The sequence below is a fragment of the Neomonachus schauinslandi genome, chromosome 8 (genome assembly GCF_002201575.2).
Source record: "Neomonachus schauinslandi chromosome 8, ASM220157v2, whole genome shotgun sequence".
Classification (NCBI taxonomy): Eukaryota; Metazoa; Chordata; class Mammalia; order Carnivora; family Phocidae; genus Neomonachus; species Neomonachus schauinslandi.
Window position 1 is genome coordinate 125,250,433 of NC_058410.1, and position 25,275 is coordinate 125,275,707.

General features: G+C 37.3%; 1 protein-coding gene across 1 annotated transcript in view; it reads right to left on the minus strand.

Moving 5' to 3' along the window:
• Positions 1-23,422: 23,422 nt before the first annotated feature.
• The window catches only part of F13A1 (coagulation factor XIII A chain), a 168,556-nt gene continuing 166,703 nt past the window's right edge, over positions 23,423-25,275 (minus strand). Inside the window, exon 15 of the mRNA XM_021696917.1 lies at positions 23,423-25,143. Within this exon, the coding sequence (XP_021552592.1) occupies positions 24,990-25,143 (154 nt within the window). The 3' untranslated portion in view covers positions 23,423-24,989. The remainder of the gene's footprint in view (positions 25,144-25,275) is intronic.

Below are 25,275 nucleotides of genomic sequence, written 5' to 3' on the forward strand. Positions count from 1 at the left end.
TTAACTTTTTACATGTATATACACTTAAGGGTCAGAGGTGAGGCAAAGAAATCTCCAGTCAAACCATGTTACCTCACTGCATTTGATGTGGACTCCACTGGTCTTCTTGCTTCTGTCCTTGACTTCCTTCAGTCATTTGCAACAGAGCAACAGGCATGATTCTATTAAAGTTGGAAGTCAGGCCATGTGACTTCTCTACTCAAAACCCTGCAACAGTTTTGCCGTAGGCTGAATGTTTGTGTCTCCCAAAATGCAGATGTTGAAATCCTAATACCCAGTGGATGGTTTTAGGAGGTGAGGCCTTTGGGAGGTGATTATGTCATAAGGCAGAATGCTTATGGATGGGATTAGTGCCCCCTTTGCCATGTGAGGATGCAACAAAAAGTCTGTGACCTAGAAGAGAGCCTTCACTGGATCATGCTGATCTTGGACTTCCAGCCCCTAGGTCTGTAAAAAATAAATTTTTGCTGTTTATAAGCTACGTGGTTTATGGTATTTTGTTACAGCAGCCCAAACACACTCAGACAAGTTTCTGACTTCAGAGTAAAAGAAAAGTCCTTGGAATGGTGCTAAGGGCCTATGTGATCAGGTCCGGAGTCACCTTTTTTGACCTCAGCTACCAGACTCTCCTGCTCACTCACTCTGCTCCAGCCACCTGGTTCCCTCAGTGCTCTTTGTGGTAGGTACTCTCCTCCCTCAAAACTTTGCTCTTGCTGTTCCCTTTGCATGGAAAGCATTTACCCAAGAGATGTGCTTGGCTCACACACTTTTTCATGTATTTACTCAAATGTTACCTCTTCACTGAGGCCTTCCTTAGCTATTCCACCTAAAATCATAATACTCACCCCACCCTCTGGCCCTTTCTCTTCCCTTTCTCTCCTTTATCTTTTTCATTTTGTTGATGGCTTCTCTTATTGTTCAGAATCCTTTTAGTTTGGTGAAATCCCATTTATGATTTTTGCTATTATTGCTTGTGCTTTTGGTGTCATATACACAAAGTCATTGTCAAGATTAATATTGAGGAAATTTTCCCTTATGTTTTCTTCCAGGAGTTTTATTTACATTTAAGTCCTTATTCTATTTCAAAATTATTTTTGTGAATTGTGTAAGATAGGGGTTCAATTTCATTCTTTTGCATGTGAATATCCAGTCTTCCCAGTACCATTTATTGAGGAGACTATCCTTTTCCCATTGAGTATTCTTAGCCTTCTTGTCAAATATTAGTTGACCACATATGCATGGTTTTATTTCTGGGTTCTTGATTTTGTTCCATTGGTCTATGTGTCTATTTTTAATTCCAGTACCATTTTGTTTTGATTACTGTAGATTTATAATAAAGTTTGAAATCAGGAAGCCTGATGCCTTTAGCTTTGTTCTTTCTCAAAATTGCTTTGGCTACTTGGGGTCTTTTGTGGTTCCAAATTAATTTTAAGATTGTATTTTCTCTTTCTTGAAAAAGACCATTGGAATTTTGATAAGGATTACACTGAATTTATAGATGGTTTGGGGTCAAATGGACATTTTGACAATATTAACTCTTCTGATGCATAATCAGAATATCATGAAATATCTATTTATTTATGTCTTCCTCAGTTTCTTTCATAAAGCTTTTATAGTTTTCAATATATAAATCTTTCACTTTCTTGGTTAAATTTATTCCTAAGCATTTTATTGTTTTTGATGCTATTGTAAATGGGACTGTTTTCTTCCTTTTCAGATGGCTCATTGTTATTATGTAGAAATGTAACTGATTTTTGTGTGTTGATTTGTAACCTGAATCTTTACCAAGTTCACTTATTATTAAAAGGTGTGTGTGTGTGTGTGTGTGGAGTCTTTAAGATTTACTATATGCAAGATCATGCCATATGCAAACAGAAACAATTTTACTTCTTTTCTAATTTGAATAACTTTTATATCTTTTTCTTGCCTAATTGCTCTGGCTAGGAGTTCCAGTACTATGTTGAATACAAGTGGTGATAATAGGTGCCTTTGTCTTGTTCCTGATCTTAGAGGAATAGCTTTCAACCTTTCACCATTAAGTATGATGTTAGCTGTGGGCTTGTCATATATGGCCTTTGTTATTATGTTGAGGTATGCTCCTTCTACACACATTTTGTTGAGAGTTTTATCATTAAATGATGTTGAATTTTGTCAAATGCTTTTTCTGCATCTGAGATGACCATATGATTTTTATCTTTCATTGTATTAATGTGATGTATCACATTTATTGATTTGTGTATGCTGAACTACCTTTGCATCCTGGGCATAAATCCCACTTGCTTGTGGTATATAGTCCTTTTAATGTGATGTTGAGTTATATTTGCTAGTATTTTGTTGAGGATTTTTGCATCTATCTTCATCAGGGATATTGGCCTGTAGTTCTCTTTTTTTATAGTATCCTTACTTGACTCTGGTATTAGGGTAATGCTAGTCTTGTCAAATGAGTTTGGGAGTGCTCCTCTTCAATTTTTTTAGAATAGTTTGGAAAGAATTGGTGTCAATTATTTTTTAAATGTTTTGTACAACTCACCAGTCTTGAAGCCATCTGATTCTGGAATTTTTTTGGGGGGGGGGTTTGATTACTGATTCAATCTCTTTATTGGTTATTGGTCTGTTGGTATTTTCTATTATTCCATGATTCAGTCTTGGTAGGTTGTATGTTTCTAGGAATTTATCCATTTCTTCTAGGTTGCTCAATATTTTTGGCATATAATTGCATATAGTAGTCTTTTATGATCCTTTTTATTTCTGTGGTATCAGTTGTAACATTTTTTTCATGTACAATTTATTTATTTGAGTCCTTTCTCTTTTTTTCTTAGTAAGTCTAGCTAAAGGTTTGTCCATTTTTTTTTTCAAAAACAATTCTTAGTTTTGTTGATCTTTTCTGTTGCTTTTCTATTCTCTATTTTATTCATTTCTGTTCTGACTTTTGTTACCTCCTTCCTTCTGTTACCTTTAGGCTTAGTTTGTTCTTTTTCTAGTTCTCTGAGGTATAAAGTTAGATTGTTTACTGGAAATCTTTCTTTTTCCTTAACATAGGGATTTATCACTATAAACTTCCCTCTTAGAACTGCTTTTGCTGCAACCCATAAGTTTTGGTATTGACATTCGTGTACAACTCTTTTTATGGTCATATTTTTAAAATTTCTCTTGGATAAATACCTAGAAATAGAATTGCTAGTTCACTGGATATACATCTGCTTACCATTAAGAGGAATTTCCAGATAGTCTGTTTTTTTGCCCTAGAAGCTTTACAGTTTTAGCTTTCACGTTTAGGTCAATGATGCATTCCAAATTAATTCTGTATATGCTGTGAGGTATGAGTCAAGGTTCATTTTTCCACCATGTGGATATCCAGTCATTCCAGCATCATTTGTTGAAAAGATTTTCTTTCTTCATGGAATTGCTTTGGTGCCTTGGTCAAAAATCAATTTATCATGTAAATGTGAGTTTATTTCTGGATTCTCTTATTTCATTCCATTTATCCATATTATTATCTTTACACGAATAACTTGCTTACTATAGTTACATTGTAATCTTTAAAATTCAGGTACATAGATGTATATTCCAACGTTATTCTCCTCTTTCAAAGTTGTTTTGGATATTTTAGGTCCTTCATATTATCATATAAATTTTAGAATCAGCTTTTCAATTTATACAATGATGCCTGCTGGTATTTTTATTATAATTGGATTGAATCTATGGATCAATTTGAAGATAATTGATATTTCACAACGTTGAGACTTCTAAAACATGAACACTGTATATCTCTCCCTTCTTTGAGTCTTTAAAAGTTTTCTCAGTTTTCAGTGTAGAAGTCTTGCACTATTTTATTAAATCTATATTTACTTTATGTTTAAATGTGATTATAAATAGAATTTTAAAATATTTGACTTTCCAAATTTTTGCTTCTAGTATCTAGGGGTGACCTTGTATCCCATGACCTTGTTATATTTACTTATTAGAACTAGTAGTTTTTATGCAGCGACCTTGGGATTTTGTAGGTAGAAGTCATGAATAAAGATATTTTTACTTCTATCTTTTTCTCTAATAATAAAGATATTTTTACTTCTATCTTTTTCCCTATCCATTTCTTCTAGGTTGCTCAATATTTTTGTGTGAATAAAGATATTTTTACTTCTTTCTTTTTCTCTAATAATCTCTATGCCTATTATTATTATTTTTTCTCATTGCCCAGATTAGGACCTCTCATACAATGTTGAGTAGAAGTAGTGAGAAAGAATATACTTACTTTGTTTCCAGTCATAACAGAGGAGACTTCAGTCTTTCTCCTAAAGTGTTACGTTCAATGTGAAATTTTTTGGGGTTCGGGGAAGTTCCCTACATTGTTGCTTTGCTTTTTTAAAAAAATCATTTGTATGTAATGTGCCTTTTCTCCTTAGCTGCTTTTAACATTTTTTCTCTTTATCACTAGTTATCTGCTATGTGACTATAATGTGCTTTGGTGTGAGTTTCTTTGTTATCCTGCTTGAGATTTGTTGAACAGCTTGAATAAGCACCCAGGAATTCAGTTTTTCATCAAACATTGAAAATTTTAAACCATTATTACTTCAAATACATTTTCTGTCCTCTCTTTCTCCCCCACTTTCTGCTTTTTTTCCCCTGGTACTCTGTTATCGTTTAGATCACTTGATACTGTTTTATATGTCATCAAGGCTCTGTTCAATTTTCAGTCTTTTTTCTTTGTGTATTTTTGTCTGAATAGGGTCTACTGACCTGTCTTCAATTGTTTAGCCTATTGTCAAACAAATCCAGTGAATTTTGTATTTGTTTTAAATATAGTTTTTTGTTCTAGAATTTCCATTTAGTTATCTTAAAATATTTTCTAATTTTCTATTAAGATCCCCTATTTGTTCTTTTATTATGTATATGCTTTTGTAGAAATTTTTTCTTTTAATTTTTAAAAGTTTACTTATTTATTTATTTATTTGAGTTATCTCTACACCCAACGTGGGGCTTGAACTTATGACCCTGAGATCAAGAGTTGCATGCTCTTCCAACTGAGCCAGCCAGGCACTCCACTTTCTTAGAAGTCTTTGCCAATATTTATATTATTATAATGTTCTTGTCATTGTTCATTGTTATAATCATCTCTGTCATTTCTGAATTAATTTTTTTTGCCTGGTTATGGGTCACATTTTCCTGCTTCCTTGCATGTCTAGTAAATTTTAGTTGTATGATGGTTGCTACATTTTTATAGATGCTGTATTTTTTTTAAAGTTTTTATTTAAATTCCAGTTAGTTAACATACAGTGTGATATTAGTTTCAGGTGTACAATATAGTGATTCAACACTTCCATACAACACCTGGTGCTCATCACAAGTACACTCCTTAATTCTCATCACCTATTTAACCCTCCCCTCTACCTCGCTCCTGGTAACCATCAATTTGTTCTCTATAAGTAAGAGTCTGTTTCTTGGTTTGCCCTTCCCCCCTTTTTTCTTTTTGCTCATTTGTTTTGTTTCTTAAATTCCACATGAGTGAAATCATATGGTATTTATCTTTCTCTGATTAACTTATTTCACTTAGCATAATACTTGTTAGCTCCATCCATGTCATTGCAAATAGCAAGATTTCATTCTTTTTTATGGCTGAGTAATATTCAATTGTATATATATATATATATATATATATATATATATATATATATATATACACCACATCTTCTTTATCCATTCATCCATCAGTAGACACTTGGGCTGTTTCCATAATCTGGCTATTGCAGATAATGCTGCTATAAACATATAGATGCTATATTTTTGAGTGTCTGTATTTTGTTGTCTAGGTTAATAAACATTAATATTTTTTTTCTTATAGGCAATTAATTTTCTTGAGGATCAACTTGATCCTTTTCAGCCCAGTTTTTAAGTTTTATTAGGTTGAGTCAGGAGTAATCTTTACTTCAGGACTAGATTAGCTCTATTTCTAAGGCATAGCCTTTCTGGGATTTCCACTGAAAGCTGTTCGTTTTCAGCTGTCTCTTAGCTCTGGAAGGGCTCTGGTAACTGATCAGTTTACAGGTCTTGGTAGTCACTCTTTTCCTAGTAGTTGTCTTTCCTTGACCGTGTGCAGTCTCAGCCTGTGCATACACAGCTTGCTCTTTAAGAAAGGGCTCATGAGGACCCATATGCTTATTTTTGAAGCCCTTCTTTTCACAGCTCTCTTTAATCTGATGCCTTGTTCTACAAAATTTTAACATCTCAGTAGCCTTGAATTCCACTCTTCCAAACCCTCAGCTCAGCAGGACTGTTGTATTTATTTGAGCTCCAACTTCTTGCACTAAAACCTGAAAAGAAGTTTGAGGCAGAAAACTGGAGAGATAATGGAGTTCATTGAGCTCGTTTTGTTGTTTTCCTTCTCTCAAGGACCATAGTTCTGTACTGCCAGATATTCAACATCTTGAAATACTTGTTTCCTAAATTTTGTCTAGATGAAGTAGTACTAGTAGATGTTGTACCACTTTTCTGTCATGATTAAAAGTTGAAGTTGCTTACTAATGTTTTGAAACTTGGAGTCCTTTGTTCTCACCATCCACAATAGCTTCAATGTTGACAGATACAAATGTTGTTCAGTGACAAATTATAATCCTTCAGATCTTGTTTCAGTTCATTTAATAAACTCACAGATGGTTTTCAGTTAGTAAAAATATTAAAAATCATTCATAACATATTACACTAAAATACATGTACAGAACAATCTCCAGATAATCAGCACTTGTCACATATATTGTAGACTCTACCATAACAGAATAGTTTTAACTTATGACTTAATTTTGTACACATTTTCCATTATTTCAATTAATTCTTTATGAAATATTTTGGGTAAATTAGTTTTTTCTCTTTCTTATTCACCTCTTCCCTAGTAAGTTGTTGTGAAAAATGGATAAAGTTTAATAATTAGCTAGACAATTCCAATCATATTTCTGTTATTTGAAGAACACTATTTTCAGCATAACCTATGTAAGAGAAAACCTCTATCATGTAAGTAATGTAGTAACTGCTATTCTTCTTATAGCACCTCAAAATTATGTTCTTTCTTGGGCGCCTGGGTGGCTCAGTTGGTTAAGCGACTGCCTTCGGCTCAGGTCATGATCCTGGAGTCCTGGGATCGAGTCCCACATCGGGCTCCCTGCTCGGCGGGGAGTCTGCTTCTCCCTCTGGCCCTCCCCCGTCTCATGCTCTCTCTATCTCATTCTCTCTCTCAAATAAATAAATAAAATCTTTAAAAAAAATATGTTCTTTCTTATCTATTATTAATATATTGGTTTTATATATTTTTCATTTATTTAAGTGTAATCCAAGCAAACAGATCTTTGTTGTACTTTGTGGAATTTTTATAACTTTTGAAAGATTTTAATATATTTATTTATCCAGTCCATTTGTTCTAAGCAATGACAAAACAATAACAGAATTTTTAGTTTTGTAATAGGCTATCCCAGATCTCATAATAGTTTGAAAATTTAACTTTTATTACTAAAATATATTTTTAAGAGAAAAATTCTAAATTTCATAGTCTATTCTGATTGATTCTTTGTAATCATTTTTGGGCTACATAATTTTATTTATTTATTTGTTTGTTTGTTTTTGTTATACTCACAGTTACACTTTATTACATGAAAAGGATACAGGTTAAAATCAGCAAGGGAAGAGGCAACTGGGGCAGAATCCAGCAGATTTCCAGCACCAACTTTTAGTTGTCTCTCCCAGAGGAGTTGTAGGCAGCACTAACTCTTTCCAGAGTGATGGGTGATAGTACACATGGAATATTGCCAACCAGAGAGGCTCACACAAGCCTTGGTGTCCAGAGCTTTTATTGTGGTTTGGCCATATAGATGTGGCTGGACACCTGTGTGACTGACCTTAGTTTCCAACCCTCTGGAAATCAAGCTGATAACAGGTGGCCCAAAGGCCCCACCATAAATCACATTGTTAAGCTATCTGGTGTGGTCCAAGGCCTCCAGGTAAGAAAGACACCCTTACCTGACAGGAAATCCCAAGGGCTTAGAGATCACTTCCCAAGAGCTGAGGACAAATACCAGACCTCTCTTTGGGCAAAGTGAAGACTGAACAGTGTAGGATACATAATTTTAACAATCAGACTGTCTTTTATTAAAGAATGTCTAATGAAATTATTTCTTATTATAACAGGTCATTTGGAAAGATCACAGTACAAATTGAAATCAACAAATTCATCAAATGAAGCTGCAACTCACTTTCATACATGCTCTATTGACCGTAAAATTGCAGGTATTATTAACAATTCCTATTGTCTTCTCTATGAGTTTTATTTATCTTTATTTTTAAGTTTTTGTTTCCTGGTTGTGAGTGTACTGGTTCTCATGATATTATTTATTTATTTATTTATTTATTTATTTATTTATTTTTGTTGTCATTTTATTGTTTATATATTCCTGACTCTGCTTATTATTTTCCTTATAGTCCTAAAATTATCATAGTTTTTTCCATTATAATAATGTAAGAATTTTTGACATTTTTGTTTGTTGTTTGACATAATTTCAAACTTAAAGAAAACTTGAAGTGCAATGCAAAAACTTTCCTTCCCTAAGCTTTTCAATGTAAGCTGCTGATATGATACCCCATCACTACCTGAACACTTTAGAAAAATTTCCTTCAGACAAAGGGATTTATCTACATAATAAAACAGAACCATCAGTATCACAAAATTAATATTGATGTATCATTATTACCTAATCCTCAGATCCCATTCCAGTTCTACAATGATCCCAATAATGTCCTTTATGGTAAAAGGATCATGTCTTTACAGTCCTTCAGTCTGGAGCAGGTCTTCAATCTCTCCTTGTTTTTCATGATCTAGACACTTTTGGTGATTATGAACCAGTTATTTTGTAACGTGTTCCTTTAGATACTGCTGATATTCCTTCATGATTATATTCAGCTTATGCTCCTATGGCCACAGTATCAGTAGTCATGCTGTTTTTGTCTCATTGAATTATATTAAATGGCACATGATTTTGATTTGTCCCATTATTGGTGATGCTAGCATCAATCACTTGATTAAGGTGATGTCTGCCAGGTTTTTTCAATGTTACTTTTTTCCTTTTGTGATTAGTACATGTTTTGTGGGCAAATTTTGGGAGAATATTTAAATATCCCATTTGTTATCAAACTTTCATTCACTAGTTCTAGTATCCATTGGTTTTTTCTTGACTAAATGAACTATGATGGTTGTTAAATGGTTATTTTCTTTAAAAAATTTAAAAAATCATTTTATTGAAGTATTGATGTATAAAAAATTGCACATATTTAATACATACGTCTTGATGAGTTTAGAGATAGTATACACCCATCAAACTATCACCACAATCTATGCCATAAGCACATCCATCACCTCCAAAAGATTTCTCCCATCTGCTTTATTTATTATTATTGTGTGTGTGTGATAAGATCACTTAACCTAAGGTCTACCCCCTTAGCAAATATTTAAGTATACAACACAGTATTATTTATTATAGGTGCTATGTTTTACAGGAGATCTCTAGGACTTACTCATTCTTGCATAACTGAAACTTTGTATCCTTTGACTGCTACCTCCCTGTTTTTCTCTCCCCTCAGGCTTTGGCAATTGCCATTCAACTCTCTGTTTCTATGAGTTCCACTATTTTGTTTTATTTTACTTTATTTTTTAAAAGGTTTTATTTATTTATTTATTTAGAGAAAGCACGAGCAGGGGAAGGGGCAGAGGGAGAGGGAGAGAGAGAGAATCTCAAGCAGACTCCCCGCTAAGCACAGAGCCCAATGTAGGACTCAATCCCATGATCCTGAGATCATGAGCTAAGTCAAAGTCAAGAGTCAGATGCTTAACCCACTGAGTCACCCAGATGCCCACAAGTTTGGCTATTTTAAAGATTTTATTTATTTATTTGAGAGAGAGAGAATGTGAGAGAGAAAGACAGCACACGAGAGCATGAGCAGGGGGAGGGGCAGAGGGAGACAGAGACTCCCCGCTGAGCAGGGAGCCCAACGCGGGGCTCAATCCCAGGACCCTGAGATCACGACCTGAGCCGAAAGCAGACGCTTAACCGACAGAGCCACTCAGGTGCCCCAAGTTTGACTATTTTAGATTCCTCATATCAATAGTATCATGTAGTATTTGTTCTTCTGTGTCCGGCTTATTTCACTAAGCATAATGTTTAAATGGTTATTTTCTAACTCAACTCGTCCTTTTCCGTTCATGAGTTGGTGCAAGACAGGCACTTTTGTTTGTTTATTTATTTATTTATATTAGCAAGGACCCATTATTTATTCAATTGGTTATAACCTGTTACTATTGTTTATTTCAGTGCTGAAACTGTGCCAGCTTTAGTCAGTGGTTGTCCCCTCAAGCTGGCTTTCATGTCCCATTTACATATTCTTACCATTCTTGGAGTCCTTCTTGACTTTCTGCCACAAGATAAGCCTGGATTATCTTGTGAATACAAGATAAGCCTGGATTATCTTGTATTTTCCCTCCCCTAGTCCTAGAGTTAGCCATTTTTCCAAGAAATCTTGGTTCCTTTCTGTGGAAAATGGTATTTAGAAAACATGATGTGAGTGTCAGGTGTGCTCATTGCTATTTAGGTATCAGTAACAGTGGACAGAATGAGAGAATATAAGTATGTATATTACAAACATAATATGCATATTTATATTCATCTATCTGTCATCTCTCATCTATCTATCTCTCATCTATCTATCTATCATTTATCTATCTATCATCTATCTATCAACGTGAGTTCACACCAATACTTCCAATTTTGATTCAACCCTACAGAGTGTTGAACACATTCTAGTGTTTCCCCTTTTTATATTTGTAACTATCTATAATATAATTACTTACCAGTCTCCTGTCACCAATACCGGCCCCTAGCCATCCTTCCCTCCCACTGCAAAGACACTTAACCTACCTAGCTTGGGCTCTAATATTTTGCCTTGGGCTGCCACTACCACTCTCTCCAATGAAGATGCCTTCCTTACCTGACTTGAGGCTTTGACACCCTGCATGGTGCGACCTTTCCACCTAGTATGGGTTCCACTGGCCTGTGCCAGGCTGCTGATATGACCACCTTCCCATTACCTGGGCATCATCTGCACCTGGTTCTGGCTCAAACAGTCTGTGTTGGGCTGATGCCATCCTCCTATAAAGACTGCTCCTCATCCTGCTTGGGCTCTGATACTGTATATTTCCCTGACTGCTGTCATTATCCTACCCCATGAAAACCTCTTCCTCACCCTTCAGGCTCTGATAGACCATGTTGTGTTACCACCATCTCCCAGATGTGTACCCTCTTCACCTTGCTTGTGTTCTAACACCCCATGCTAGGATATTGTCACTTCACCACCTTGCTTGGCCCTACCTAAAGGTATTTTGTTTGAATTATTCCAGAAGAAAGCATGATATGAAGAAGCAAGACAAACAGAAATGCTTGAAGAAGAATTTTTACATTTTGAAACTTCTACAAGTCTTCTCTCTTTTATTTACATTTTGGCTCCCACTAGGATTCTTCCTTCCAGTCACATTTGAATCTTAGTATGATCTAGAATTTTGAAAATATCTCAAAATTTATCTAGTAGCAGGGCATGAACAAGAGCAATTTGAATGCATTTTAAAAGTACTCCTACGTTATACCTAGTTGTATAATTGTGTAGTCAAATTACATTATGACATATATTATGTCTTATTGGTGAATATGTGAAGGAATTTGTCACCGGAAAACTTGTTTCTTCAGCCTGTTTCACTGCATCAGTGCAAAATTTCATGGTATTTCATCTGGAACTACAGGAATTTATTAAGTTTAGGCACATCAAATTTGCTAAGATGTGATCGGATACTTTAGGATGCATAAAACATGTGAGTCCACATGCTGATGTAATTTGCTTGTGTGATGTAATCTATAAAAAAATTCAAAATTTTATTTTATATTATTCCCCCCCAAAACAGATGCGGTATATTTAAGATTATATATGCTCTAGTATTTAGTGTATATCTAATAGAAGAGTTTTTTCATTTGGTATTGATAAGAAGTGAACTCTTCCTTTTTTTTTTATTTTTAAAGATTTTTTTTTTTTTATTTATTTGAGAGAGAGAATGAGAGACAGAGAGCACGAGAGGGGAGAGGGTCAGAGGGAGAAGCAGACCCCCCGCTGAGCAGGGAGCCCGACGTGGGACTCGATCCCGGGACTCCAGGATCATGACCTGAGCCGAAGGCAGTCGCTTAACCAACTGAGCCACCCAGGCGCCCAATAAGAAGTGAACTCTTAGTTTATAAGTACACAGACTAGCTTCCAGCTGTTTACATTTGAAACCTTGCTTCTCCCACACACTTCCACTGAGGAGCACACTAAATCATAGCCATACCATGGCATATTTCTGTTCCCTGCAACTTTTGTGAGGAAGAGATAGCAATATAATGATATAATGAAATCATCACTATTGATTTATAGAGTAGGCTATCTAGACCACTAGGAGATTATCAAAAAGCATATCTTTATTGTTAAACTTTGAAATAGCTTTTCACTCATCTTTTTCATATCCTTCCTTTCTCCTCATATATAAGACACAGAATTAAATGTAGTGGAGTTAAAGGGAAATTATCATAAAAGTCAAAGAAATTAGGTCCTGCTAAGAGTGACTGAATCTTTAGAGAGAAAGGCTATTGTTTTTTTTTAATTTCAAAAGAATTGTTTATTATAATATTTTAAGTATACAGAAATATCTGTGTACCCACAACCCAGACTGAAATTCTCTATGTCCCTCTCTCTGATCTCTTTTAGTGGTAACCACAACCTTTAAATTGGTGTCTATGCTATTTATGAATGCTTCATATTTGTACTATATAGATATGCAGCCAGATATAATGTGGAGTATTACTCTGGAAGCTCTTAAACTTTGATTAAAAGGTGTAATATATAGATTATTCTATAACTTGCTTTCACATAAACATTGTTTTTGAGATATTACCATGTTGACTTTAAGCTATCCTTATTTCTAGGCTATTGTTGGCATGTATATTACCTTTTTTTTTTTTAAAACTTCATGACATATTTTAAGAAAGAAAGGCTATTGTCTTTAAACTTCATTAATACCCAAATCTATAGTTGATATTGCTTTTGTGCTCACACTGCCCACATTTCAATTTGGATCCATTTAAGGATCAGCCACAATGAGGCCATGCAGCTACTTTCATTATCCTTTCCTAGAATTCCAAAATCGAATGGTTTTCACAGGCACATGCAAATGAGTCAAAGTAGAGAAGGGATGCACAGGGGAGGCGAAGATGCTGCAAACCCTCCCTGAGGCCAGGAGAAGGCAAGTGGAAAGAGCTACTGAGAATCTGAGATGAAGTCTATGAAAAGAGGCAGCACTGAGTCATGGTCAGTCCCAGTCTGCTCAGCCCTTCCCGTCCTTTCTTAGGACTTAGTGCCAATGCATTACTATCAGGAGATACGGTGTCAGCACTTGGTCTTTTGAGACATAAGAAATTTCCCTTTATTCACAGCATCATTTTTGTTAATTCAGATTTCCCTGAAAGCTTAGTTCTCATGCATTTAACGCCCTAAGAATTTGGAAATAACAGACATCTATATTTCATTAAATGAGTCATCTTTATACTTGGAATTATAGGCTTTTTCTTTCCCTGAAAATTACTTCAGGGGAGGCAAGGGAACAGACCCGAAAGTGGAGTTTGAAGGTCACTCCAGGGCTGGTTTCCTGTGGTCTCTTAAGATAAGGGACACAGAAAGTGACAATTATATCATAAGTTCTTAATGCTGATTCTTTATAGAACAGACAATCCCAATTTTCTATGACTTTTAGTGGGGTTATAAATATAAAGACTGAGACTTCATAGTTAACAGCCCAGCTCAGCTCTGCACTGTAGAAGACTTTTTACTACCCCCTGGTGGATAAAGTAAGAGAAACAAGATCCCGAAGGTCCAAGGCCAAAGAATGAGCAAACTGCTAAATTCTTGGGATTGGAGATGTGGAGGGAAAGTGGAGCAATATTAAGTATATGTAGAGCTGTGAAGTGGGCGATAATTTGATAACTTCCTTATTTAAATGTCCTGTCTCCCTATTTAGTAGCGCCCAACACTGGGCCCGGGTCCTTCACTGTTGTATTCATTCTGGTCTATTTTAGCCTACCCTTCCTATTCAGGGGTCCCTAACACTTCCCATATAAAGGAGCCCCTTTCCCAGCCAGCTTGGATGGAGGATCAGCCTCTATCTCAACAAACAGTGTTCAGCTGTTTTGTTCCTGACAGTTTTTCCTCCCAGAACTGTCTTCTCATTCTTAGCTATCTCAAAGCTTATTCATATTCTGGATAGTGGTTAACTTGCAACACAGAGTACCACGTGTTTTCCAATGAATTTATGCCTCCACACATATGTAGTGTTTCTTGAAAATTTGACCTCCTCCGACACGCTGACGCAGTTAACATTTTTGAAGCCTGGATTCTTATTAGTTGCTGAGTCCTTAACATCTCTTTGTTTCCACAACTTTATTTTACTTGCTTTTACTAATATCCATGGTTGTTAATTGGAAGGCAATTGTCATTAAAAATTGGGCCTCAGGTGCTGTGGAAAAAGCCTGGGAACTCAGCTAATAAACTGGGAAGTCTCTGTCTCTTCTTGTTACTTCTACCATTTTCATTACTAACAGTCCAAGAGTATATTGTTCTTATCTGATAAAAAGTTGTTTATAAGGGCTCACTCATGAGGCCCAAGTTATGAGTTATAAGGGAGGTAACAGAATTCTTGTTTATGGACACATGCTTCAAGCACAATTCACGATAGTCGTCTCGATCATGGAAAGACTGAATGACACACTGAGTGTTTCAGCTCAGCATGCTGATGTGGAAATGTTAGGTGTTATAAAAAGCACAGTCTGATAATAATAGATCCTTAGAATTGGAAGTGATTTTGGAAATCATCTTATTCGTTCTCTTGTCTAGTTCAGAACCTCATGGAACCATAACCAACAAACAGGCTAGAGGCCCAACCCCTGCTTTGGCATGTCCAGGTGAGGACTCACTACCTCGAGTGGTTGTTTGGTCCAATGTGAGAAGCTGTATTTGTGGGAAGGTCAGCACATGGTGCCCAGTTTGAAGATAGAAAATGAAAGCTCAGCTTCCCTCCTTTCTGTTGTCTTCATCTCTAAGTTCCTAAACCCAGCCTCATCCTGAACCCCCGTCTCAGCAACTGAAGGAGCTCTAGAGTGATTAATGTTATCTGCAAAATTGTTTAAAATCACTTTGGCAGGAGTCTGAGCAGAGAAAAAGGCTATTTCTGACTCTCTGGTTATTGTCTTGAGGGGGCTTGTTATGGGAAAATGGGAGTTAGCGTTCTGGGAAATCTTGATTAGGATAATTCAGGTTAGAATGCTTCAGGATAGGGTGCCTGTGTGGCTCAGTTGGTTAAGCGACTGCCTTCAGCTCAGGTCATGATCCCAGGGTCCTGGGATTGAGTCCCGCATCGGGCTCCCTGCTCTGCGGGGAGCCTGCTTCTCCCTCTCCCACTCCCCCTGCTTGTGTTCCCTCTCTCGCTGTGTCTCTCTCTGTCAAATAAATAAATAAAATCTTAAAAAAAAAAAAAAAAAGAATGCTTCAGGATATTCCATTTCCAGGGAGGAGCAGAAAGTCAATGGGCTATGTTCAAATGAGCTGTGTTCAACGATAGAGTTCTCCTTCTCATCCCATCTTGACCCCCATTCTCTTTTATATTATTTAGGCTTTAATGCTTGGGCCAACTCTAGAAGGTGGAATGGCAAAAAAAAAAATAAATTGCCTAGAGACAAAGTGCTTTGGGACTTTAGCGGCATATGGGAAGTGCTTGAATGAGAGTCACCAGAATGACAGGGTTAACCTGAACACTCTTTCCCTACTCCATTAGGTGGCCATTATGACCATTCATTCATTCAACAACGATTACTGACAGACTATCCTGTACCAGATACATAGTGATGTATACACCAGAGCCACAGACCTTCTTTTATAAGTTGAAAAGTGGATGCTTGCCTAAATGGGATTTATTTTAATCGTTTGAAACTGTTAGTCATTTTTGGCAAAGGAAATCATCGTGATGGGTCAGCCAGATACTACAACTTATTTCAACATTTGGTACGAGTTGTCAGGGAAGCCATGCCAAGGCACAGCAGAGATGAAGAGATAATCAACTTTAAGATTAAAAGGTATTATTTTTCCATGTGTTAACATATGGTTTGCCACACAATTTCTGCTGCATTTACTGGCTTTTATATACAATGAGGTGAAGCCCAGCTGAGGTAGCCCGAATATTAATGATGAAGACTGTTTTTTTTTTTTTTAAAGATTTCATTTATTTATTTGACAGAGAGATTGAAGAGCACAAGCAGAGGGAGAGGGAGAAGCAGGCTCTGCACTGAGCAGGGAGCCCGATGTGGGACTCGATCCCAGGACCCTGAGATCATGACCTGAGCTGAAGGCAGACGCTTAACCATCTGAGCCACCCAGGTGCCCCAATGATGAAGACTGTTAATTTTCTGGGTTTTTTTCTAAGCTGTATCTATGTGGTATTGAAGTGAAGACAGCAACTCCTCCCTCTCTGGCATCCAGATACTTCTTAGGTAGAGATACTTCTCTACCTAAGAGGTTCATTTGGGTCTGGTCAGATGGTGATCTTTTAAGAAGTAAATCCTCAAGTTGATGTCTTGAGGAGGAAAAACCCCAAGAAACTTAACTAGAATTCAGTTAGTATGCATGGATAACTTCTTAGGCCCAGGAAGGAGGACAACATAAAGCCAAAAAATCTTAATGTAGTCAGAACCTGTGGCTTCATCTTGGCACTTCTAAGAATAATTTTCTTACACAAATTTCATTGAGGAATAACTAAGACAGTTCCAAATGATTCTTGTTTTCTGATATTCATGCCCTGTGTAATTCCTTTCTCTTGACTGTAGGCTGGACTCAGTGACTCATTTTTAACAGAATATGACAAAAATGATGAGTGTCACTTCTGAGGATAGTTTACAAAAAGGTTTTGGCTTCTGTCTTGCTCTCTTGCCTTCTCATTGTGATGCAAGGTAGATGTCCTGAGCTGCCCTACTGAGAGGCCCACAGGACAAAGAACTGAGGGAGGCCGCCAACCCACAGCCAGCAAGGAACCAAGGCCCTCAGCACGCCTGTCTGCAGAAAACCCATGAATGAGCTGAAAGAAGCCTTCAGATGACACTACAGCCCTGGCTAACCTTGATTGCTGCCTTGTGAGAAATCTTGAGCCAGAGCACCCAGTTATGTCTCACCTGGATTCCTGAAAAATTTTTTTTTATTATTTTGAATTCTATGAATATTCTTGAACACTCTTATCTTTTGGTAACTGTATGTACACATTTCTGTCGGAAATATACCTAGGAGTTGAATCACTGAGTCACAGCGTGTGTTCAGATTTAGTAGATACTGCCAAGTAGTGTTTCAAAATCTACACTCTCACCAGCAGTGCTCCAGATCAATCCCTATTTTCGGCAGGCCTCTTCGCTGCTTCTCAATTCAGCACAGGACCTAGTGTGCCGTGGGATTTAAACAGCATATTTTATTAGTAATAACACTAATGAAAAAATAATAACAGCGAAGGCAACCTCTTGGATACCTAATTATCTAATGTATTAATTTTTGAAAAGCAATATACAGCCAGGACTTCATCATGTGTTATTATTTTACATGTATGGAGCACTAACAGAACAAAACATTAAGCGTTAGTTAGGATACATAGATACCATGGCTGTGCTTAAATTAGATTTTTAGGGATATAACCAGGATTAAAGAAGAGAAATGGTGGAAGTAGAACATTTTTATATTATGTTTTCAATATTTAGGTTATTTAGGTGAACCCGGTTTTTTTTTTTTTTTTTTTAGTTTACATTTCCCAGATAATAGCTGTCACTTTCTGTTTAACATTACTAGTGAAGATATCATGAAAGCCTATTGCTTTTCATCGTGGAGAGAGGTTTTATTTTATTATACCTATTTTTAAATTTTATATCAGTAATAACACTTTGTTGATCTATATGGGTTTTTAGCATTGTATACTCAATAAAGATAATTGGGATATTATTGAAGATGCCTAGCATCTCTTTCAATGATCAAATTCCTTTTTTAGAACCATATTTTTTGAATTCATGGTTATAGCCAAGACAAAAGAAAAAATACTCATGAGCTTGGCCTTGTGTCTATAGTAAAAGCAATGTACAAAAAAGCAAGTTTGGCAGTACCAGGGCAATACCATGGGCACATCAGCCTGGACAGGTCTGGTTTGGGTAAGGGAATACTTGGTGGCAGGGTGAACCTCTCCCTTGAAAATCCCCAGATGCTATAGATGTCCAACTTTGAAATATGGGTAACATTAGCCATAAGAAACTAACCCCAGAAACAGTAAAGAAAAAGTAAATTATAAATATCATTAAAAGTAGGAGAATAAAGATGTCATTATGGTCAGAAACTATTCAAAATCCATATTAAATGTCATAGTTTATAATGTAAGGGCATGATCTGCTAAGCTTAGGAATCTCTCTTTTCAGGAAAAGGTATAGAATGGCAAATCATATGGTCCTCCACTTCCTGAGGGCTGTGTAGTGCTGATGAGCACAGGCAAGAGCAACAAGGGTTCACCAGAGACTAGCTTTCAGTGCCTTCTGTTAGGGATCTTGGGGAACCACGTGGATATGGGCCTTCTATGGTTTGGGATGTTTTGATGAAAGCATGTACAAAAATGTGGGACCCCACTGTGGCATAAAGCCCCTCATAGATGAAAGGCTGGGCAGAGGACAGCTACTCATTATGACTACTATTGAGTACTGAGAACACATTCTTAAAGGGCAAGACTGCTCTAGGGTCACTGCCATCAAATGACTAGTTTTTGACTCATCTTTAACTGAACACTTCAGGTTTCAGGCCATTATCGGGCTTACCTGTTAAAAGTGGCCACAAATTTCAGGCTTAGGTATAACTGATACAAAAATAAGTTACTTTATTCCATTTGGTTTCACGTAGTTAGAGCTAAATCAGTGTAGACCTATGTGCGAATCAAGGCATTTTTGAACGTTCAGGGAGAAAACAATGGCATGTAGGTTCATGACCAGACCGTTCCCAGTACTTCAGCTCATGGAGAGCCTGGGTTTGGGGGGGTAGTAGAGGATCTGACATTGCTTTGAGGTTCTCAGTGGAATGACCCTATTCCCTAAGTCTCTGTGAGAGACAGTGTCATTCTCCATCCTCGGGTTCTCTCTCTCATCTTCAAGTTATCCCTAATAGCATCTAACCAAACCTCAATGAAGCTGATGAAGATCCCAGAAAATCATAGCTTAAAAGGAAGAGTTCAAGGAACTGGCAATATTGAAACTATTAAACTTGGAAGTATACGTGTTAGGTCTCTTCAAATACATGGAAGCTGCTGAGTAATGACAAACTATGCATCGTCCCATATTTTTTGGAAAGAAAAGATGAAGTTCAAACATAGCATTTCCTCAAAGCAAGAAGAGCGTTAATCAGTAAATTGCTCTCCTTTCTGAGATGGTTGGGCTCAGTGCTCTGGTTTTATCTTACTGCATTGCAGATAACCTCAAATCTAGTGACTTAAAACAGCAACCATTTTATATATCTCATGATTTGGTGGGTCAGGAATTTGGGCAAGGCTTGGCAGAGTGATTCTTCTGCTCTAAGTAACTGAGGTCACTTGGTGGTGGTGATGGTACTCAGCTCGTGGATGGGCTGATCTGGGGAGCCCCATATGGCTTTATTATCATATCTGGTGCCTTCGTGGAGATTACTGCAAGGCTGAGTTCGTCTAGGATGGCTGACCAGAGAATTAACATGTAGCTTCTCCAGTATGGCAGTCTCAAAGTAGTTGAGCTCTTATTGGAAGCTCAGGCATTCTATGGAGAGGATTTCAAAAGAGAAGAAGTGAAAGCCACCATTCTCCCAAGGAATGGACCTTAGAACTTGTAGCATTGTTTCTATCCCATTCTTTCGGTCAAAGCAATCATAGAGCCTGCCTAGAGTTGAGGGGTGAGAAGGTGGACCCCACTTCTCAATGGAAGCAGGGACAACAATTTTATGGTATTCTATAATCTACCACCTTTAGGTAAATAAACTCTGATTGTAATTATTTTTACACTGTCTAAACTTGCTGTAGTTTTCCACTGTCTAAACTTGCTCAAACCAAAAAGAGGAAAGAACACTTTCTGTGTTATAGGTACTTGCTTTTTACTAACAGAAAATACTCATTAGGACTCCTTATATTTGAATCAGTTTCAGGGCCAGTGAAACATTGCTTAGATAATTACTTAAGTTCTAGAACAATGATTAGTGTGAAAATTAATGGGGGTTCATTAATTGTTATCAGCAGCAAGCTGACCAAGCATCTTTTTGAAAATGGCCATTGTCTTTGGAGCTAAAAAGTGCTCAGTGTAACTCCTGGCACTTGAGGTGAGCACAATCTCCTAGTTACTCATCCTACCGCAACCGAGCCCTTTGTTTTTTCTTCTCATGTAGTTATGTGTTTGTTTTTATAGAGTGATTTCTGACAGATATGCTCAAAAGATGTTTGTCTTGTCTTGTTTTCATTCTTCTACAGAGACTAAGAAGGTAAAACTGAGTCTAAGTGGTTCGAAGTGCTGAAAATGGAAGGAGTATCTGTAGAAGCATTTGGCTCTCTTGGGTACTGAGTTGGAGAGCTTGGCCTTTAAGAGAAGTGAGAATGGCCCTAGGAATAAGATCCTGGGTATTCATCAGTCTCTGCCAATGGTAAATACTTGGTTGCCCAAATTTCAGCTTCTTGGAACTTGTCTGTTGTATACTTGTATCAGTCTTTGAAATGGACAGCTTCCCTTGACATGCTACCTTTCTCACTTTGTATCCACTTGGGCCTTCATACATTTCATTTCCCATTCCTAGACCCCAATGTGGCCACGGTCCCAAGCTTACACCTTCCTCACTGACCTGAGTTAGGCATTCCACCCCATACTCTCTTGGCCTCGTCCCTCTTTGACCCACCCGCTATAGTTCTTAGTTTTGATCCAGTTTTTTCGTTTTTTGTTTTTTGTTTTTTTTTTAAAGATTTTATTTATTTATTCATTAGAGAGAGAGAGAGGCAGAGGGAGAAGCAGGCTCCCAAGGAGCAGGGAGCCCGATGCGGGACTCGATCCCAGGACCCTGGGATCATGACCTGAGCCGAAGGCAGACGCTTAACCATCTGAGCCACCCAGGCGCCCTGTTTGTTTGTTTTTTTGTTTTTCTGTTTGTTTTTTTTTTTAATTAGCAGTCTTTATTAGCCTTTCTCCACAACACAGGGCAGAAGGAACAAATTCTCATTCTTGGAAGTGCTCCAACTCTGACCCATACTTCTGTGGCTGAAATCTCCGTAGATACCATCTTACAAATGATCTCTGAGTCATTATGGTGAATATGGAGATCCCTGCCTCTTCTTGCTGGATATTGACCATCTCGCCATGCCAAGCTAATTGCAGTTCCCCAGAAAGGTCATGTTCTTTCTCTTCTCTAGGCTGTTACATGAGCTCTTCTTTGTCAAATGATCTCTATCTTACCTCTTGCTCTTTTTTTTTCATGATTCAATTTGAATTTCTTCTCCATTATTGGAGACATTAAGGGAGGCTTTTTCAGGCATTTTTTTTCCCTCTTTATTCCCATGGTATGCTGGGCAACTCTCAATTAACATAATATCTCATGTACCTTACCTATTTATATATCTGGCCCCCTTCTCTGGATGTGAGTTCTTTCTGGGTAAGGACCATGGGACTTTTCATTGTTGAATTTCCAGGCTCTAGGATGATGCCTAATGTTCAATAAATATTTGTTTAATTCATGCTTGCACAATTAATTAATGCATAAATGTTAAATAGATGGTTGGAATAAAGAATGGATAGGTGGTTAAAAGGTTGCCTGGCTGGCTAGCTGGCAGGAGGATGGCTTGATGGTAGAAAAGATGAATGAATGGATAGTTGGGTTGGTTGACTACTAACTTTGTAGTAATATTGGAAGAATGTTCATAAATGACAACTTTACATCTGGAATTTTGTGACTTTTGATTGCACAAACTCCATTTCTTTCCATATTCTTATTATAAATTTGTACATATTTTTGTTGTTATACTGCAACTCTATGAAGAGTCTTGAAGTTGATTTTAATTCAATATTCTTAAAAACTTTGAGAGACAAAAGATGTAAAGAAAATACAGTAAACCAGGGGTTGATTTCACCGCTTGCTCCCATCTGCAGCTTGACTTGCCATGATGTGTGGCTTCCTAGACCTTTTTAGGGTCTTTATCAACAGGCTGGAAATAATTACATTTATTTCTTTTACAGGGTTGATGAAGTGAAATTACTTGGAAAAAATGTATTCATACAATCTCTTTCTCTCTCTCTCTCTCTTTCTATCTATATCTATCTATCATCTATCATCTATATCTATCATCTATCTATCTATCTATCTATCTATCTATCTATCTATCTATCTAATCTATCATCTATCCATCCATCCATAATCTATCATCTATCTATCTACCTATCTCAATTTCTATCATCTATCTACCTATAGTTTTGCATGTGTTGTTAAGTTTTGCTTCATATATCCCCAGAAGAATCTTGTGGAAATGTAAGTATTACTACCCCTCTTTGGTCACTGAAGCTATAAACACAAATAAAGATTTGTTAAGAAGCATAGAGGCCTAGCAGAGGCAGAAACTAGAATTCAGAGTCTCTGGTGCTGAGATTCATTGCTTGTTACCATTGCTAAAATGATTTTTAGAGTCGCAGCATTATTATACAGTGTAGAATCCCAGCTATTAGAGGGGATGGGCTGGTTCTTAGGCATGATGAATAGGTTTTATTTTGAGTGCCAACTCTAAATCAGTTGGTAATGGCTGCCTGGAGTGCTGCATTGAGGAGAGTTCTGAGGCCCTATCTGAGTTGCAATTGTTCAGTGATGTTGCCATGAATGCAGGATCTCCCATACACACTTATCATATGTTTTCCATCTTTGTTCCAAGACCACAAAAGGTGTTCATTATGATAGGTGTCCAGCTGGTTTGTCTACTGAGTCACTATAATGATTCATGAGATCATTCATGAAAAAGTACCTACAGAGATTTTGCAGTTTCTGGAAGCTGGTTTTGAACTAAATACATAAACTTCCTCCTTTGATGAATGTGGTTAATAAAATGTAAAGAGAGCAGTGAGGAAAGCTAACTGTGCATGAGTACCTATTAAAGTCATTTCCTTTAAAGTAGAAATGCTTGTTTTCCTAGCCAGGGTTGGTCATCTACTGCTAAGGAAGGGTGGTTTCTTGACCACCTGTGGTTAGTAGTATGTTGTATTGAAAATGAAGTGTTCACTTTTATGCAGATGCAAACATAATCACATTAACTTTATTTGAAGCTTTGATTACAGTCTAGTTAATAAGCATATACTACATTAAGCCAGTTTAACCATATAGCAAAATGCATTTCATTTTAAAATTGAGTACTGGAAAGCTTGGCAAATGCTGGGATTATTAATTACTTAATAGAATTAGGTATGATGCACATATGGAGGTGACCACTAACCCTCATGGATCCCTGGTGCCCGGAATAGTCTCAAAGGCTTAGAAATGTGGTTATGCAGATCAGAAAATTTCATTCTGGCTTTTCCCACTTTGTTTTTGTTTTTGCTAAGAATCATACCCTAGGCATATCAATGGATAATTTTGATCATAAATCAGCCTTGCAGATAAATAGCAGATAGCCTTGCCTGTTGGAACCTTGGAGCATGACACAAATGATGTCAACATCTTCTGTCATTGGGTCTGTGTTAGCATTGGCTACTTGCAAAATGGACTCTGTATTACCTTTTAGCATCTGTGTCCTGAGCTGAGGTCTCAACATGAGTGATATGAAGGACAACAGGGAATTAGTGGCTGCCCATCCTTCTACATGTCTGGCCATTAAATCTGCCAGATTCTCCAACTCATAGGGCTTGTTTTATCTCTAAAAATGTACCTGGACATCATTGTGTGAAGGAGAGGATCCCAGAGAGACAGATCTTGAAGTATAATCACTAATAAAAGAGACTAATTCCTCATTTTTCCTGTCCCAAGTCAGCCTTGTTACTTTCTAGTCCTGTGGCCCCAAAAGAGTTAAAGTAAAGGATATTGGTTCCTGCTGATCAGGCCACAGTGTGACACCTCTTATAGAAGGCACCATAAAACTCCATTATTTAATAGATCTGAGTATTGCACCTGCTATCTTATCTCCTCTTAGGTGATTAAGTTTCCCACAAATGCAATTTGTTAATATGGGGCCATATCTTCTCACAAGGTAAATCTGTGAAATTTGGCAGGCAGTTGCTTTGCCGCAGGTGTAAGATGAAAGACCTTGCCCTGGCTTTGCCAAGAAGAAAAATGATGTTGTTCTCACTACCTGGGAAAAATATTCTGACACAGAGAGTTGATTCCAAAGAAAGGGGAATAGAATTCTAGGGCCCAAATCATGTGCTTCTCTCCCTTTTGGGGAGTATATTACCTCCAAAAGGCTGAGTGGGAGATCAGAGTCTTGTTTTACATGAAGCCAGGTATTGAGCAAATCCCCTTGTTAAGGGAAGTCCTCTGATATTTGGAGCTGTAGCCATTTGTGATGATAAATGATGACTTCTACTCTTATGAGCCATGAGAACTTAATTAGAGCTTAATTAAAGCTAATGCTCAGAATCTTTTGGAAGGTGGAGTGATTCAAAACTAACTTCCATATTGAATAGTCACATTGAAAAGTAGTCTTTGAAATACATGGCGTTTCTACTCTGGGGCCCCGTGTAGTCCTGGCTGGGTCTTCATACCCAAGTTAAAGCAAGAGCTGACTATATTTTGCATTAGAATTTCCTTAGCCAAGACTACAAGAGGCCCAGTACCCCGGTCCATCTCACCCCCCTGTGCATTTATGCAGAAGGTCGTTTTTGAATCTGCAAATCCAGCTCTCCATACACATGTCTCAGGGAGTCACTGGTCATGCTGGCTATCAGCTTCCGACGGCCAGACACCCAGGGTCGACACACTTCTTCCCATTGCACGGTGGAGTTGGGCTGGATTTCACTGAAAGGATGGAAAAGAGAGGAAAGGTTTTACTTTCCAGAGAGGCAGATCCAGTTCCCCACCTTGATCAGGAAGCAGTGAGAACCCTTGCCTGAGTCACATGCTCTCTTTCTCTCAGTTGATGGTAGTAGA